Source organism: Hemicordylus capensis, chromosome 3, assembly GCF_027244095.1.
Source record: "Hemicordylus capensis ecotype Gifberg chromosome 3, rHemCap1.1.pri, whole genome shotgun sequence".
Classification (NCBI taxonomy): domain Eukaryota; kingdom Metazoa; phylum Chordata; class Lepidosauria; order Squamata; family Cordylidae; genus Hemicordylus; species Hemicordylus capensis.
The window spans coordinates 104,334,238-104,352,137 of NC_069659.1; the positions used below are offsets into that span (position 1 = coordinate 104,334,238).

Below are 17,900 nucleotides of genomic sequence, written 5' to 3' on the forward strand. Positions count from 1 at the left end.
AGGCTATTCTTTACAATGGGCTTCTATCATAGGAACATAGGAAGAACATAGGAAGCTGCTTTATACTGACCTTTAGTCCATTTAGCTCAGTATTGTCTAAACAGACTGGCAGGTCTATGTAGACAATGCCACATTTGTGCAAAAATGCAATTGCATTTGTACAATTTATACATCTTGCACAACTGCGCAAATACTTATCAGTCTTAATACCCTGACAGTTTCTTAGACAAAAGGTTTCTGTAAAAGCATATGAAAATGCCTAGGAAATAATATAATTTGATTTTTAAGGACACCATTCCTTTTGGTTGGTTACAGTTGGCATATATGTAATCCTGGGAGAAAGGAATGATGATCTATATGTGAAACAGTTAAAATCCAAGTGAAAGCCATGATAATTTCTTTTGTGAATAGAAATTGTGAATTGCCGCAAAAGGGGTGGAAATATACTATATATGGTTTTAGTTTTGGTGATGTAGTAAATTTTAGGAGCCTAGTATAAACATACTGAGTTGCTTAGAAGATGTCTGTAGCAACATTTTCATCATACTGCACTGATATCAGTTGAAAATTCTCTCATCCTTGGTGGGTTTTCCTTTGAGAATATGGCTGAAAAATAATATCTTCAAATTGAAATAATCTGCCATTGCCAAGTGATACTTTAAAAATCCAAAACACTGAATTTCTTTACTTTCTTGACTTCACAGTTGGTGACCTGTACAAGAACCTCTACTTTGTTCTTGAGTGCTAGGAAACCCTGAGCTTGTTCCTGTGTATTTCTGTGCTTCCATAAGCTGCACATATGTTACTTCCATAAGCTGCACATATGTTACAGTGCACATATGCACTGTTAGTTTTTATTTTTTTGCTTTGCAGTGTAAAGAATGTGCTCTCTCGCTCTCTCTCTCTTTCTCTCTCTCTCTCTCTCTCTCTCTCTCTCTCTCTCTCTCTCTCTCTCTCTCTGCTGAGAGGTTCTGGGACACAATTAACCTCTTCTTGTTCTTGCACTATAGGAATTTAATTGCACAGACAAGACTTAAATGAATGTTACTTGCATCTTATAGTTCAGTCAATTCTATTTCTCTGTACTGATACTAACATGTTGCTGATACTAACTTTAAGTTTAAAGTCTAAAATTCTAAAACCTTGTGAGTAAATAAATTTGAGTAGTGGATTTACAAATGAAACTTATAGGGAGTGGATTTATACTAGTTACATTTAGGAGTGCACTAACAGCTTATAAAGACAAATAATGGCAAACTATATCCATATCCTTCCACATTTTTGCCTTCGTTGAGAACCTTTTAAAAAAGGATTTTTAGGAAGAATTCTAACTGATTAGATCTTTTGCAGCTTATGAAAATGGTTGTCTTTAGTTTACTAAGTTGCCTTTTCAATTAAAAAAAATATGGTCATGGCAACCAATAATAATTGCCCAAGATGGTTAAGTTCATAAAACATGAGTACACATATTTGTGGGATTGTTCTTGAACAATGGTTCCTTTCTGGAAGAGAGATCTCCTACTCATCCCGTTTGGGGACCTTCCCCTCCTGATACATCTGTTCAACTTGGGCAGTGGGAAGTTTCCATGATGAATATAGCTTATCCCATGTTGACAAGACAATGCAGAGGTAGATAATCTAGACAAATCCCTAAAGCATAGGTGATTTAAACTGTGATTTACAATTATGTTTTGGAAGGCAAGTGCAAACTATAGTTTGTTGATTTGAATATGATGGTAAAATATGTTGTGAATGCGGAAATGAAGGTGAGAACTGGAGGATGCATGCGGAGGAGATGTGTGCAAGTTTGAGGCTCAGCCATGAATGGCCAAACCATGGTCTACCATTACATGTGAACTGGTCGAGTGTATAATAAACACTTACTCAAATTGATTACTAGTGACTGACATTGATTAGTTGGCATTACTTGTAAACTGCCATGAAAATATCCAATATGAAATGGAAACTGTTTAGAAGATAGAACTCTTCTGTGCAGAAGCAAACAAGAGCCATGGTTCAACTTGGATCCTACTGATACTTATATGTGAAGATTATGGAATGAGACATGGCAACTATAAAATGTTGCTGTGTTTTATATTTCGTTGTGGAGGAGAATTGAGTGAACATTATTGTGATAAATGGCTTTATCACAATATTATTAGTGTGATAAATGGCTACTTAATTGAAGAAAACATTTCTTCTCTCTTTCTTGTGATCAGTTCTGTTGTTTTGCAGAATTAACCATCTTGTAGGCAAATTAAAAAATTTTTTAACTGGTAGTTTAAAAAAATGGATATCCTGTTGAATACAAAATAATAAACTTTCAAGGAATAAGATGTTTGTTTTTCTTTCTGTTCTAGAGGGACAGAAATAATTTATTTGATGTAAAGGTCACACACTACCTATCCAATTTGAAATATAATTTGAGTTATAAGTGTTTCTTGTTTGCCAATGTAATTATCAGGAAGTTGAATATCACAGGTGCAGCAGCTGATGCAACTGTGTGATTTTACATCTGTTGTTTTACATGAACATGTATAATAACAGTGACAGTGTTTCCAGACTACCCAAGAGTTATTGTAGGATACTGGCTGAGGGACTTAGGTCTAGTCTGGACTAAACTAGACCTAAACTATAGGCCCATTAGTCTGCTCAATACAAGCTCTATGTGAGACCTGTAGTGGAAACTATGGGATTAGCTGGAGCAGGAAAATTTGCTAGCGGAGGAACAGGCTGGCTCCAGGGAAGGCTGATGCACAATTGACCAGTTCCTAGTACTCCAGCAACTTGGAGTGTTTTATTGAAAAACACTCTACCTGCAACACAACCTCCCTTTATGTGGCCTTTATAGACCTTAAAGCAGCTTTTGATTCTATCTCATGAGTCAAATTATGGGTGGAGCTGAAAGCCTCCTTGATTGTCTGGCGACTGTTATATTTAATACACGTTACACACCGCCAAGTTGCTCAAGGACATCTCACAAGTGCCATCGAAACACAGAAGGGCATAAAGCAAGGCTGCATAATGGCCCCACTTTTATTTAACTTTTTCATTAACACCACAGTGTTAATTAACAACATGGATTTTGAGATACCAGGGTCTCTCTTTGGAGGGCACTGATGCAGTTGTGGCTCTGGGGAAATAGAAACTATAGCCCACATTTTATTACACTGTAAATTACATCAGACGATCAGGAGCGCTTTATTCTTCCTCTAGTCTAGGGAGCCAGCGTGGTGTAGTGGTTAGAGTGCTGGACTAGGACCGGGGAGATCCGAGTTCAAATCCCCATTCAGCCATGAGACTAGCTGGGTGACTCTGGGCCAGTCGCTTCTCTCTCAGCCTAACCTACTTCACAGGGTTGTGAGGAGAAACTCAAGTATGTAGTACACTACTCTGGGCTCCTTGGAGGAAGAGCAGGATATGAAATGTAAAAAAAAATAGTGTGTGGATTGACAGATCAGTTCGATGACCATCTTGTTACATTTTTATTGTCAGACAGGGATTCTTCTGTTTCCAACTCTGTTGCAAGGTTTTGTTATATCGTTTCCAGATTGTACAAATGAGAGTAATTTTATGTCTAATATTACTATTTTACTCTTGTAGTATTTTTTTCTGTGCTTTGTTCTTGTTGTACTTTGTCCCTTGTATTTTTGGTCTATGACCAAAATTATCTATCACCATGGTTTTATATTAACACCACAGCTCAACAACCTAGATTTCCACACCCTCTAAACTTGCAGTGTTGCCAGGTTCTGCGTGGCTGCAATTAAAATCCAGCAGATGATAACCTCTTGCTGATGCCCAGCACCCAACAGGGACTAACTCCAGCACACCCTTTGCCGGCTGCCTCAGAGCACCTCATGGCAGCCCTGTACTTCTACAGTTCTACTGTCCCACAGCTTCTTGGCTTTTTACTTTCTCTTAAATTGCTAAAACTCTTACCATGCCTATAGTTGCCCTTGTATGATTTTATATGTCTTTATATGTTTCCAGGCAAAATACAAAGTGCTGGTTATTACCTTTAAAGCCCTAAACAGCTTAGACCAGGTTATCTCAGAGAGCACCTTCTTCTGTATGATCCCCACTGCACATTCGGGTCATCTGAGGAGGTCCGTATCCAGTTGCCACCGGTACGTCTGGTGGCGACTCGGGTGGGCCTTCTCTGTGGCTGCTCCTGGGATGTAGAATGCGCTCCTTGCAGAAATCTATAATTTGAACTCTTTATTGACCTTCAGGAGAGCCCTTAAGTCAGTCATTCTCAAACTTGGGTCCTCAGGTGTTATTGGACTTCAACTCCCATAATCCCCAACCAAAGGCCACTGAGGCTGGGGATTATGGGAGTTCAATAACACCTGAGGACCCAAGTTTGAGAATCCCTGCCTTAAGTCTTATCTGTTTGGCCTGGTCTTCCAGGTTTTTTAAATTGTTGTAAGGGGTTTTTAATGTACTGGGTTTTTTAGATTTTTAAAATTGTTTTTAACTGATTGTTTTATAGTCATTTTAAAATTTTATTTTTATTGTTGATTGACTTTAACTGTTTTTGTTTTGCATGTAAACCACCCTGAGCCAAATTAGGAAGGGTGGTATAAAAATTCACTAAATAATAAATAATATATGCTTCCATTACTTTTATATAACTTTTAAATGCATTTTTGCTTTTTGCTTTTATGGCTTTATGTTTTTTCATAAATATTTGTACCCTTTTTAAAAACCATTATTAATTACTGTTAACTACAATCTTCAGATCTTGGCCATTAAGGGTCATTTAGTTTGCAGTCTTGTTTTTGTCTTAGACAGCCATAGCTTTATTTTAAATTTTACTTGTATTTTTGATTTTTATAGTTTTTAAAATCATATTCTTGCATTGTGTTACTCATCCCTGGGCTTTTAATATCTTTTACTGTAATATGTAATCACCTCTTATATTTTAGGCTGGTCTCGTACCCAAATAAAGACTGATTTGATTTGACTAGAACTAATAAGACATAAAGAGAATCTCCTATGATTTTTTAAAGTGTACATAGCAGAAGTGGTGTAAGGCTGTTCGGACTGTAGTGCTGGATCCTCTGAGGCCAGGTCATTTTTGCTCACAATCATGGAAGTACCTGTCATCACTCATTGGGCTTTCCCCATGTCAAGCAAGGCCCACTATGAGTGTGAGTGGTGGGATGTCCTGCAGTTTGACATGATGGAGATGGGATTTCCTCCCCCTTTGTCGTGCTGTACATGGCTACAGCGGGACAATTTTATAATGTCTGAATGAGGCTCTTATCTAATTGATGGAATTTAAGGACATCCGACATTATCTGGATTGGACCAAACGTCATTGAGAAAATTATCAGGATGCAGAACTATGCTATGATAGGAAACTTCTTTTACCACAGGATTGGTTAACATTGTTAAACACTTTGGGGATAACAATTGCAGTTCTCAAAGGGATTGTTATAAACAATGCTGTAGTTTACAATAATGTGATCTTCATCAATTAGCAGTAAGCACAGGAAATGATTGATTGATTGATAGTGCCATCAAGTTGGTGTTGACTCAGCTTGGCCTTTAAGGTCTCTCACTGGTGCATTCATTGCTGTTGTAATTGAGTCTTTCCATCTTGCTGCTGGTCGTCCTCTTCTTCTCTTTCCTTCAACTTTCCCCAGCATTATGGACTTCTCAAGGGAGCTGGGTTTTTGCATAGTGTCTGAAGTATGATAGTTTGAGCCTGGTAAATTGTGCCTCGAGTGAAATTCTGGATTGATTTGTTCTATGATCCATTGGTTTGTTTTCCTGGCTGTCCATGGTATCCTCAAAAGTCTTCTCCAGCACCAAAGTTCAAAAACGTCAAAACTATACAGTGACATAATTACAAGTGCAAGCAGCTGAATTAATGGGTTTTTTAAAAAAACAAAAAAACTTTAGCTGTCTTTTGGCCCTGCAAGTCCTCCTATATGTAGATGCTAACAGGAAAATATATTTACGAAAGCTGTACATTTGAAATATTTTTCCCCATATAATGGTTAGCATGCTGGCAATTGTGAAATATTCCTGCAAGTGAAATCACAGTATTCCAAGAAAATGTCGTTTGGTTTGGTAATATCCCAGTTAAATGTGTGATATACATTACCTCACCAATATTTTCAAATCATGCTGTAAGGTCCAAAATATTATACCCACACTGCAGATTGAGATGGAAGCTGGACTAGCAATCTTATTTGTTTTTTCTAAGGCCATGTAGTGCAACCACTACATGGTGAGATTTAACCAGGAACTTCTCAGTTCATATCTCACCCTTAGCACTGCTATAAAATGGATGAAACCAGTTACAAGGGAATATCTATGTACCGGCTACCTCATTTTAAATAAAATCTGGCTGGCTGAGAGCTTCCTCACAAGACATGTGCAGCAGTGGAGACTACTAATATGTCTCTATGATGGGGTTGCAAAATCCAATTCCACACAATAACCACAGACAACTTTTTGTGTTTGTTAGTATGGAACCAAATAAGCATTTATTGTATGTAAAGGGTCATATTAAAAGGCCCTTTATTTGAAAATTTGAAATGAAACTGGAAGGTTATACATATTTGAACTCAAAGTTTATGAACTGGAAGAAAGTTGATGACCTTTTTAATGCATAAATTAAGAATAGATTACCTTAATGTTTTCTCCTCATTACCTCAGAGCCCGTCTATCGAAACCTCATTCCTAATTATGTGAATTCACAGCACGTGTTGTCCCAAGATAGCTGCTTGTTAATGTAATGGAAATAGCACTAAACTTTATTGCTATTTCAGATTATCCAAATGCACTGAAATATACTTTAATATAAAATTATGCTGAAAAGTGTGGTAGTAGTCTCATCCTACATCATTCAGTGTTACAAAACTCTAAAATATTGATGCAGCTTTCACAAATATCCCTTTCTGCTTTATTTTGAATTTGCATTGCTTTTAATTGTGTCTGTTTAATGGAGATTCACTTTTATACTTTTATCCCTGGCATATTTTATTGTCATTATTTCCCTGTATTTAAATCATTCTACTTTTGCAGCATTACCATTTTGGGATCATCTTGACATTTATCATGTCAACTCTGCAGGCTTGCATTAACCTCATTTTGCCATCAACTTGATATGCCAACCCCTACTATAGACCCGCGCAGAAATAATTTAACATTCATCATAGCATGTGCAGTAATGTCTCATTAGACTTGAACTAACAGAATTTTGTCTTCATAATTTGCCATCATAATAACCAGGTCTTCACAGATTTAATGTGACAATCTTTTGCCTCTCTTACTAAAGCTGTCTAATGATTGTGATCCTAGGAGAGTTCAAATGAAGCCAATGTAATTAAAAGGTAGTTTCCTTTAAGTACCCAATAAAAGAAAGGAAAGGTTGTGCCATCGATTCGGTGTTGACTCCTGGTGACCACAGAACTCTGTGATTTTCTTGGTAGAATACAGGAGGGGTTTACCATTGCCATCTTCCACACAGTATGAGACAATAGTTTTCAGCACCTTCTATATCGCTGCTGCCCAATATAGGAGTTTCCCATCTTCTGGGAAACACAGCACCATGGATTTGAACCAACAGCTTCCTGCTCTCTAGGAAGGTTACTTCCCCGCTGCACCATTAAGTGGTTAAGTACCTCATAACATTAAGAGAGAGAGAGAGAGAGAGAGAGAGAGAGAAATTTAGATTTGTTCTGGCTTTGTCATTTAGGTTGGTGTTCCTTGAGTAAGCATGTGAAGTTGGTCCATTTAGTCTTCTTCTGTCTACTTACCTCCTGGCAGTGGTTCTCTGAGGTCTTGGGTAGATCCAGAGGCACCATTCTCACCAGACTTCAGGGTTGAAGTCCGGGTGGTGGCAGCCCTCGCTGTCTCTTGGCCCCTCCAAATCATGCAGGACTCTGTCCAATGATCAGCTGTTCTGTGAGTAGGTGGGGCTTGTGGAGGCCTGTCTGACTCTGATGTTCTCCATCATGGGAGAGCTCTCATGCCAGTTGCATGGGTGCAGAGGAGGCAGAGCAGCCAGCATTGGCTACAGATACCAGAGTGCTGAGATTGCCCTCTGCCCTGCCTTCCACTGCCTCCTTAGTGAGAGAAGCCTGTGCCTGCCTTATCCTTAGTAGAAAGTATGGGGCTTGTGTGAGTTATCCCCCCTTTATATATTTCCAGATTGGTTTGGTATAGAGTTCTGATATCAGGCAGGGGGGTAGACTTCATATATTTAATTTGAAGCAGATCGGTTAATCTGTTTAATTTTACTTTTTACTTTTTTTAAAAAAAATTTCAAAATATCCTATAAGTAGCTTCTGCGTTCAAGAATATGGTGTGAAACCATGGTGTGTGTGTGTGTGTGTGTGTGTGTGTGTGTGTGTTGAGGATGCTTATTTTGCAAGGGGCCCCCCATAAGCCCACTAACTCTGGGCTCCAAAATGGCTAGCTACACCTCTGGGTAGATCTGTAACTCTGCTACCTGAAACTTCTTTAGCTGGAGCTTCCAGATACTCAACCTGGGATCTTCGGTAGGCAAAGCATGTGCTCTTCCACTAATCTATGGCCCGTTCCCTACAAGGCTGTTTGGGTTGACTGAGCTCTATAATTAATAGCAGTTGCAGTACAGTCCTCTTTCTTATAGCCTGGCTATGCTGTGAAAATTGCTGTACAAAAATGTTCAGCTCAGGTTCCTCTTTGTGCCATTACACTTGCATGAAAGACAACTGCGATAAAAGTGATAAAGCTTTTACTATGGAAAGCTGGAAATCATTATGAGTACAAAACTGCCAGATCAAGGATGCAATCCTGTAATGGCTTGATTCCTGCAGTCCTTAGTGGGGCATTCAGTAGCTCAGGCCACCCCTACATAGACCACATGGAGATTCTCAAGACAGGGTCAGTGAACTCCACATCTTGGGTTCTGGAAGGCAGCTGGAATGAGCCAGCTGAATGAAGTAGACTGGTGATGTAAGGGTCTTGCTTCTGTTTTGCCAGTTAGCTATCTGCCTTCCAGCCTCAAGGATGCATCCTAATGCATTCTCCAGAAGACTTCAGCATAGGAGGCTCCTTGTAGGGATGTGCACAGAACTGCGGATGTGCAGTTCGATGTTGCTGGGGTGGCACTTGAAGGGCAGGGGAGGGTGCACTCTCCTGCTGCTTTCCCCCCACCGGCGCTCTCCCCCCACTGGTGCTTCTTCCTGGTAAAAACCTTGGGGGCAGCAGCATACCTCCCTGCTGCCCCTTCCCTATCCTCGGCTGGAAGTACTGGGTGCGGGCACCCGGTACTTTCAGCCACTTCCGGACGGGGAAGGGACAGCAGGGAGGTATGCTGGCGCCACAAAGCTTTTTATTGGGAAGGAGCACCAGTGGGGGGGAAGTGGCTTGAGGGGTGAGAGCCCTTCAAGAGCCTTGCCCTTCAAGTGCCAGTCCCACCGGCGTTGAACTTCGAACCAGCCCTGTTATTTGAACCTGTTCAGAGGCCCATAAAAGGGCCTCCAAACATGTTCATGCACATCCCTAGTTCCTTGTTTTCATACTGTGACTGTTGCAGTCTGTGACTGGGGCATATATTCATACCTGAGGTAACCTGGCCCCTGCCCTACGCAAAAAGGCTGGATCATAGACAATAGTAGCAATAATGACCTGAGAAACAGTGGTCTCAAGCACTATTATAAACCTCTATCCTACCACTTGTAAAATAAAATATGAAATGTTTTATTTTACAATAGAACCATTATAATTTCAGCTGCCAGGGTTGTTCTGTGAAATATTTTTGTTACTTTCCAATAAAGACAAGAACTATCCTTACTATTTCTTTTTCTTGTGGTAAGAATATTGTAGTAGGACTTTGTTCTTCCACTGAAATGCAGCCAATTTGTTGATGAGGAGAGTTGTTTGCATTGCAAGCCACTTAACAAGAGCAAACGAAGACCCAGACCACGTGTCCCAGTTAGTTCTTCAAAGATTCACATGCCAATTGCTTATACAGGTTCCAGTGCTAACATGCCTAAAGCACTAAAATGCTCCTCCCTTAGAGACAGAGATTGAAATGATTAATGTGAACACACCAAGGAGAACACAACAAAACCTGGTGCTGCTCAAGCATTCAAGACGGAAGGAAAAAAATTTCCTGTTATTTTAGATCAGCCTCTAGCTAGAGAAGTGCCTTTTTATGTAGCAGAAGAATATTTCCAAGAGTGGGAGAGAAATAATGTGTGTACTAGATACATTCCAAAAGAGTTTCCACTCTTATAGAATGTTATCATATGAAATATGGAGGGTTATTTTTGGTCACCATTGCATAACATTGCCTACAAAAGTACTATATTGACACTATGGAGAATTGTAAGATTTATGCAAGACTCTAGGGAAGAATGCTTTTAGAAATTGTAGCCTGCATTTGTGAGAGAAGGCTGTGAGGAAGTTGTAAGTAAGAAGCATATTGTGAGCTGGGGAGGACGACCTTTTATTCAGCTATAAGTGAGGGAAGAGGCAGAAAGGGCAAAGAATACGTTATTGATTCTTACTGGAGCACTGGACCCTTTGCCTGGCCACTTCACTATCTGGATTTGAGGGTTGCTGGAGTCTCTCCGGAAGATTGCACTTTTTGCATTAATTGTACCAAGGCTGTGAGCAAGGCTGCTGCAACACTTATGGCCTACGGAACCTCTTTCCACCTTTCTCCCCCATGTTGCAAACAAGGGCGTAACATATTAGGGGTGCAGGCAATTTGTCCCTTTATTTCCAGATAATTTAAAGCTGTTTAAACCCAGTAGTTTAGATATTCATGGAAACTCCGTAGAGTATCTGGGATATTTATGGAGCTTCCAGGCAACTTCAGTAGATGGATCGATGGCCCAAGACTTTGGTGAACCTGAGGGTGAGCGTCAAATGCTACTTCCACGCCCTTATAGTTCCCTCAGCAGGCTAGTAATGAAAAGAAGGAATGGAAGAGGAAGTGATAAAAGGCGGTTCAGTACAGGATACCTTCTATAGAGAATTTATTTTCATTGTTTATCAAGCAAGGGCCATTTTGGTGAAAAACCTTCAGTGTGAGAATCATTTCCTACCACACTGACCCCGTGCAGTGCTGTGTTTTTGCGCTTTAAGAGAAATGGACTCCACTTGATCTCCAACACAAGTCCAGTGGTACATGAGGAGCTGGGAGAGCACTTTTAAGCTCTTTGTGTTGCAGTTGGACAGACTCAGGTTGGTGAGCATTTGTAAACCGCCCAGAGACATAGGTTTTGGGCAGTATACAAATATGTCAATAAATAAATAAATAATAGCCTTCTGAAGAGTCAAGTCAGGGTCCAGTTGTGATTACTATGACAACTTATAATCAGAGAGACCTACGACAAGGTGGTCCCTGATAAGTTCCTCTTTCAGAGTACCATCATAACAAGATTCTGCTAATGTATGCAAAGCCAAGATAAAACCTGTCAACAGGTTTTAAGGGCCCCTTAAAATTTTAGGGGTTAGAGGTTAAATTTTGCTCCCTCATATATCGCATTTTTCCTCCCTAGAAAATGGTCTGTTAAGGCTTGGATTACTGCACCATGCTGAGTTACTTGGCCTTCAGGGAGTGGCAGAGACATCAGTATTTCGTTAGCTTGATCCTCAAAGAATAGATCAGGGTACTCATTTGATAGAGTTCAGGCTTTGCCAGCAACCCAGAAATGATCCACTTCGGCTAGGTTGCAGGAGAGTGGAAATCAAACTGTTCTGGGGGTGTAATCCTGAAGCGTTCCATTATGGCTCGCTGGAGGGCCTTGTGCAGTTGAAGCAGGGTCTGCTGCTGATGAGTCATTCATGACAGTGCTGGGGCCTCACAGTTCCATAAGCAGAAGGACTCAGTTTCTGCAGCTGCATAACCTAAGTTTCCTAGTCTGCCTTGAGAGTCCAGGAATGTTTGCTGATGCTATTAGAGCAGTTATCAAATAGAATCCTATGTCTTTGTGAGTACAGAGGTAGGATTCAGTCACTTCTGGCACCATGTATTATACTGAGTGCTGAGACAAGCCTGTCTTTCCCAAGAGCTGTATTTCAACTGCATAACAAACCTGGGAGTTCTCCACACAGTAGTCTTTCTCATGGGTTTTGTGGGAGGCTTTACTGCTAACGCAAAGTTATCCCCAAAACCCGACGCAAAAAGAAGGTTTTGTTTACCCCAGATATAAATCAGGCTGCACTCTAATATTCAGTGAAAAATCCGAATTGTGTGTGACGTGCTCCCTGATAGCTCGCAGGGACTTGGGGGTAAATCTGCCCGATATGTGAATGCACACCCTCCATTCCGATGTGATGTGAGCTAAAGGGCATTAATTTAAAAGCCCTGTGTGAAAAACTTCCTGGAGCCTTTCTGATGACATCATCAAGCCCTTCCACTATGGAAGAATAATCCTTTATACTACAGTACTTATACCCCACTTTTTATATTACATTTGATTCCCAAAAGGTCTTCCATGACCAGGCTTTAACCATGTATCAAAACTACTATCTGCCCTCAGATCATTCCCTGAATAAGTATCCCATGGATATTTGGCTTCCTTGGTGTCTCTCTGGAGCAGCGTGGCTGTTTACTAAAAGATACTCTTCTATACTGGGTTTGTAGGACTGGCAGATTTACACAAGTGCCAAGAAATTAAAGGTATTGGGAGCAAAAACTGAAGTGGGGGGGGGATGTTTGTAACATACCTTAAATTGCATTGCTTCAGTTCCATCTATCACATTACAGCCGAGATGGTGAAGTTGCTTTTCTAATAAGCTCACTTTCCCCTCTGAATGCAGTATTAATGATAGTCAGACAAGGCTTAGCTGTAGCCAATTGGTTAAAATAATCTGAAGGGTCTCTTGAGGATTTGGAGATTGGCAAAATCATGTTGTCACATGAAACCTTTCTTCATGTTTCACAAGTGAGGTTGTATGTAATAAGTGATTCCTTTGTGTAGGGTCCCAGTTTTCTCAGCCTTTTTTGGTTTCAGATCCTCAAAGTCTTGCTACTGTCACACTCGCTCTCCTCTTGTGCTTCAAATTATTTTCAACATCAGTGCATGACTTGTGGACTCTGTGGGTTGCAAATTAATCCTTTATAGACAGCCAATGTACTCCATTCACTGAGGGTTTGTCAGGAATTAATTTGGCTGCCAGGGTGGAAAATTATAGTGGTTCTGAAAGATAAAATAAAAACCAGGATTTTATTAATGTGTATTTAGATAAGCAACCATGCATGCATGCATGCATGCATTTATTTATTTATTTATCTATCTATCTATCTATCTATCTATCTATCTATCTATCTATCTATCTATCTATCTATTTATTTATTTAAATACAGATGACATTCTAAATTGTGACAAACACCACAAAACTTTGATGGTAATTATTTTTGTTAAAGACTGAAAACAACATTTAGTTACTTTGAAGGGGTTTACAATGAAAGTAATGGCCTGGTGTGAATGACAGCCTAATAGCTTCCTCTTCATTTTCTGGGAGGTCTCTTCTTGGTTGTTCACAGCACATACATATTTTATATAAGGAAAGCTTTGCTATAGGATAGCTGGATGAAATCAATTTTCTAAGTGGTATTCAGGTATAATAGTCCCCAAATAATTAGCGATCTCAGAAATGTAATGCAAGGCGAGTGGAAGTACTCTCATAATCTCCACAGGTATACAATTGTTCTTAACATAATTATCTGCTAGGCACGTTAGGAGACATTTATTTTACTGATTATAGAAGGCAAAAACACCTTCTCTAAATACATATTCTCAAAGAGCTCTGAATTTTGCCCTGCTGGTTTTCTAAGATGCACTCTAATTAGTAAAGTATTGTTACAGGGAATGGGTGTATTCTTTTGTTAAGCAGATTGATTAAAAGCCCAGAATCCTCCCTTGATGGCTCTTGATGGGAACTAACTCCAGATATCTGGGGATCTCTCTTGAGTGTTGTTCATTAAGGCTTGGAGAAGGTGACTTCTCTAGCTAAGGGATCGTGTAAAGCAGTACTATCCACACGATTGCACAATAAAATAGCAACATAGGAGATTGGAACATAATTGCATACTTAGCTGAAGGCTGGAAGCACCTTGGGGACAGGTGCTCTCCACCGATCTGAAGTATGGAATTACTGCATGCTATTTGCCTCCTGCTTCTCTCTCTCTCCCTCTCTGTATATGTATGTATATGTATAGATAAATAAGCAGATACAATACAACCAACCCAGAAGTCTAGTGTGATATCACCCAAAGGAAACAAAAACTGAATCGTGCTACATCTGGAACTTTTCATCACAGAAAGCACATGTGTCTTTAAAAATTCTAATTTAGATATGAATATAACAACACAATACAGAAAAAATGCTTCTTTTTGAATAAGCCACTGTATAAACAAAATAGAATGTGACTGTTGTCCTAGCTCTAGCTTTGGAAGGGGAGCATATGCTTTGGAGGAAGGAAAATATTACACAAGGCTTTGCTTCTAACTTTCACCTGTGTTTATCTACCCATTGTTGGATTTCATTAAGCAAGAGCAGTAAGGGCCTTTAATTTGAATGCAAATGAACATCACTACTAGCAGGGGGCTGAAGCTGTGATTTTTGGAAAAGGAGATTGTCAGCTTTAAAGTCTATGAGAACAACACTGGCACAGGACAAGGTGTAACAAGACTTCTGCAGTGAAAAGAGTCAATACAGCATAATGGAATAGGAGAGGACTACCCTGTAGTGGCACTATTGACTTCAGTATGGCCAATTACTGTCAGGGTCCAATGCGAAATAATTTATGTAGGGTGAAAAATGTGTGATGTGTGCAGCATGGCAGGGGGTGATGTTTGGCAACGTCCCTGCATATTTTTTGGATTCAACTAACTGGCAGGAAGTGCACCTGCAGTGAAGCTGTGTCAAGCCAGCAGATGACGATTTCTCTTTCTCCAAGTTTGGCGGCAGGTGAATTGAGACTGACTTGTGTGTGTTTGCATTATGAAGTCAGTGAAACATGTTAGGAATTCCCATAGAACGATATTGCTCTGAATGGGATGGACTTTGCATTCACCACACACTTAATAATGGTCATATTCTCTTTTCACATCATAGTTCTTATTTTCTCAAGGCTTTGTGTGCAAAGTCTACTCCCAGCAGCTCTAAGGAACACTGGTGCCCAAAGCAGCAGCAAAACGCCATTCCTCAAAATTTTTTAAACAGTTATATACTGCTTCTCAACAACAAAAATCACAAAGCAATGTGTATAGCAAAAAGAATAAGAGAATGGTTTCCTATCCCAAACAGGCTCACAATCTAAAAAGAAACACAAGGGGAAACCCCTGCAATAGCCACTGGAGGAGACGCTATGAACAGTTGAACAGTTCTGCTATGCCTACTAAATAAAGAAGAGGCAGCACTTGTAAAGTTTCTCTTTATCCAGTTAATATGGGTGAAAATGGTTTCTCAGTTACCTCCACCCTGAACATTGGGCAAGGAGAACGCTTCTAATAATGTTGCTTGCTCCCCCTCACAGTAATGCAGTGCAACAGCTTTTCATAGAGGTGTTTTCCACAGGTAAACCCAGTGGAAAATCTTATTCCCTTTTACCAGAAAACAGCAATTCCCTGAAATACTTCTTTCCATGTGATCTCTGTTAAGAAACAATCATATGAACCAGCATGTGACTCCAGAAGCTATAATGCAGAGGATAACAAGGCTTCATTGGGTTTGAGTCAATACAACTTGCTTTTTTTTTTAACAGTGTCATATTACTACAGATTAACATTTTAGGGTGATTGGGAACTTGTGAGGCAAATTTAAAGTTCCAAGGAAAATTTTATCCAGAAAATGCCTTATGTCCTGAACAAGCTGTGAAAAGAGAGTTAAGTTGGGACACAATGGAGACATAAGGAGGCAGTTATAACTCGACTTGTTCAGTATGCACAGATTTGCTGATGTTTATTGTGTAAAGAACAGTCATGCACCTTGTTTTGCTTTTTCGCTTTCTTTTTTTTTTATTGTGCAAAGCATTCTCATCTTCTGGCTAACAAAATCTGATCTGCAGGGCATACTGAGCAATTTCTAAGAGAAGCAGGGCTATGTGCACTGCAGATTGGTTTTGAATTTTATCCAGAAAGCTGTTACACATCACTTAAATCCATTAAACATGCCATCTTGAAAACAGAGCCTTATATGTAGAGTTCATCAGCTGGCCTATTATGGGAAGCCAACTTGTTTTGAGGGAAGCGTGGTTTATTGCTTCTGCGCAGGTCCTGGAATTTGAAACATCTTGGGGCCTCAACAGAACCCTGGCATCAGTTACAATGTCAGCTTAGTGGAAGTTAGAATCATGTTTTTCCACCTTACAGGGTCCAGATCTGGGAAGCAGCTAACTGCAGGCTGAAATGTAAACGGGAACATAAAGGAAATATGTGGATTTTTGTTGGAAATGTTGTGGTTTATTGAGTAGCAGCCTTCATTTCTGTACCAGCTGGCATAATTCTAGTTGTTTTGTGGGCTTTTGAAAACATCATTGGAATAGTAACACGGAACCATAGTACTTCAAGGAACTCTTCTTTCGATTTTTGCCTTGGACTTTGTTTTATGCTTACATGCTGTGGTATGAGGAAGTGCAGGAATGTAAGTAGAGGCAGACTGAAATGGTTTATTATTGTACTTAACTGTGACAATCTGCTGAGGTCACAAGGACAGCCCTTTAAGAATATGCAATCTTAAATGTTTTCTTTCCAGTGAGGTAGAGTATTGGAAAGAACTAGTGCCTTTCTTTAATTTTTGCTAAAATGTGTAAATAAAAACAAAATGCTGTTTCATGAGAAAAGGGAATTTCCAAGATTCAGCATTTACTAAAAGTTCTTGGGAAGAGGAATAGGGAAAGTGACAGATAAAAATTAAAAAGCTTTTTAATTATTGTTTTAATATTCTGGCAACAGTTCAAAGGACTAATCAGCTGCTTTGATCTATAATAGCATGTGCTGTTTTCACTGCCCTGGTTGATGTACATAGAATGGAAATCTTGTTCATTATTTGTAATGAATTAGCTGTACTGTCACCACACCTTTTTCTCCCAACAAGAGAAGAGGTCTGGTATTGCTGTGGTGCATGTATGTCCCTGTGCACTTGTGCTGCTGTGTTATCCTTTTACTTGGTCAATGAAGTCACAAAGAGATAATCTAGTAAAAGGTTGGTAGACATTCTTATTTTTAAGACGCTGGGGAGACAAATATTTTGCTTTCATGCTTACGTTAAACCATCTCCAGGTAGGGATTGAAATGTAGAATTCACTGAACACTCTAAGGAATTGAGGGTGGTTTTACCTTGTTGGTTTTCTGTTTGAAAAAAAATGCAGCTCTGAATATCTCCTGAACACCCAAGCACCAAATTACCAGATGCTTAACAATTCCCATGTTTGTGTGATCCTAGATGGGCAGCAAAACTGCAGTTTATTGGCTGTGCAAGTGGATGTCCATGTGTATGTATGGTGGGTGGACTATTGTCAGTTTTGTGAGTCACAAGTCATGCAGGATTCCTTTTAAGCTTGTAATAAGATTCCCCCCACCCTTAAATAGTGCCTTTGTCTTTGTAGATATTTATTGTTCCACAAATACTTCTGGCATAGTGTATATGGTCCACTAGTGATGCTCTCAGCCTGTACACTCAATATAATTTGAACATAAGTTTTTCTATGTGGAGTGTTTTAATAAGAATTTGGAAAATTAACTAGCAGTTGAATTAGGTCCCAACAGCATTTCAATTGTGTGCATGTGGCAGGAAATATCCCTGCTGAGATGTTATAAAACTGGGTAAAACCAACATGTGCAAGGTCGATGTGGATTTTGGTAGGAGGCCTTTCCCAAACCCCTATGTGTTGATAATCCCCCCCCTCCGAGGTCAGATGAAGAGAGCCTATG

At 39.7% G+C, this 17,900-nt stretch overlaps 1 protein-coding gene across 16 annotated transcripts in view; it reads left to right on the plus strand.

The window, feature by feature from the left end:
• DMD (dystrophin) overlaps positions 1–17,900 on the plus strand; it is a 1,901,967-nt gene that overhangs the window by 219,536 nt on the left and 1,664,531 nt on the right. The window contains exon 1 of one of the 16 annotated variants that reach the window (XM_053308500.1): positions 16,304–16,611. The exons of the other annotated variants lie outside the window; for them this stretch is intronic. Within the exon in view, the coding sequence (XP_053164475.1) occupies positions 16,584–16,611 (28 nt within the window). The 5' untranslated portion in view covers positions 16,304–16,583. Of the gene's footprint in view, positions 1–16,303; positions 16,612–17,900 lie in introns of those variants that run through there. 16 annotated transcript variants of the gene reach the window in all.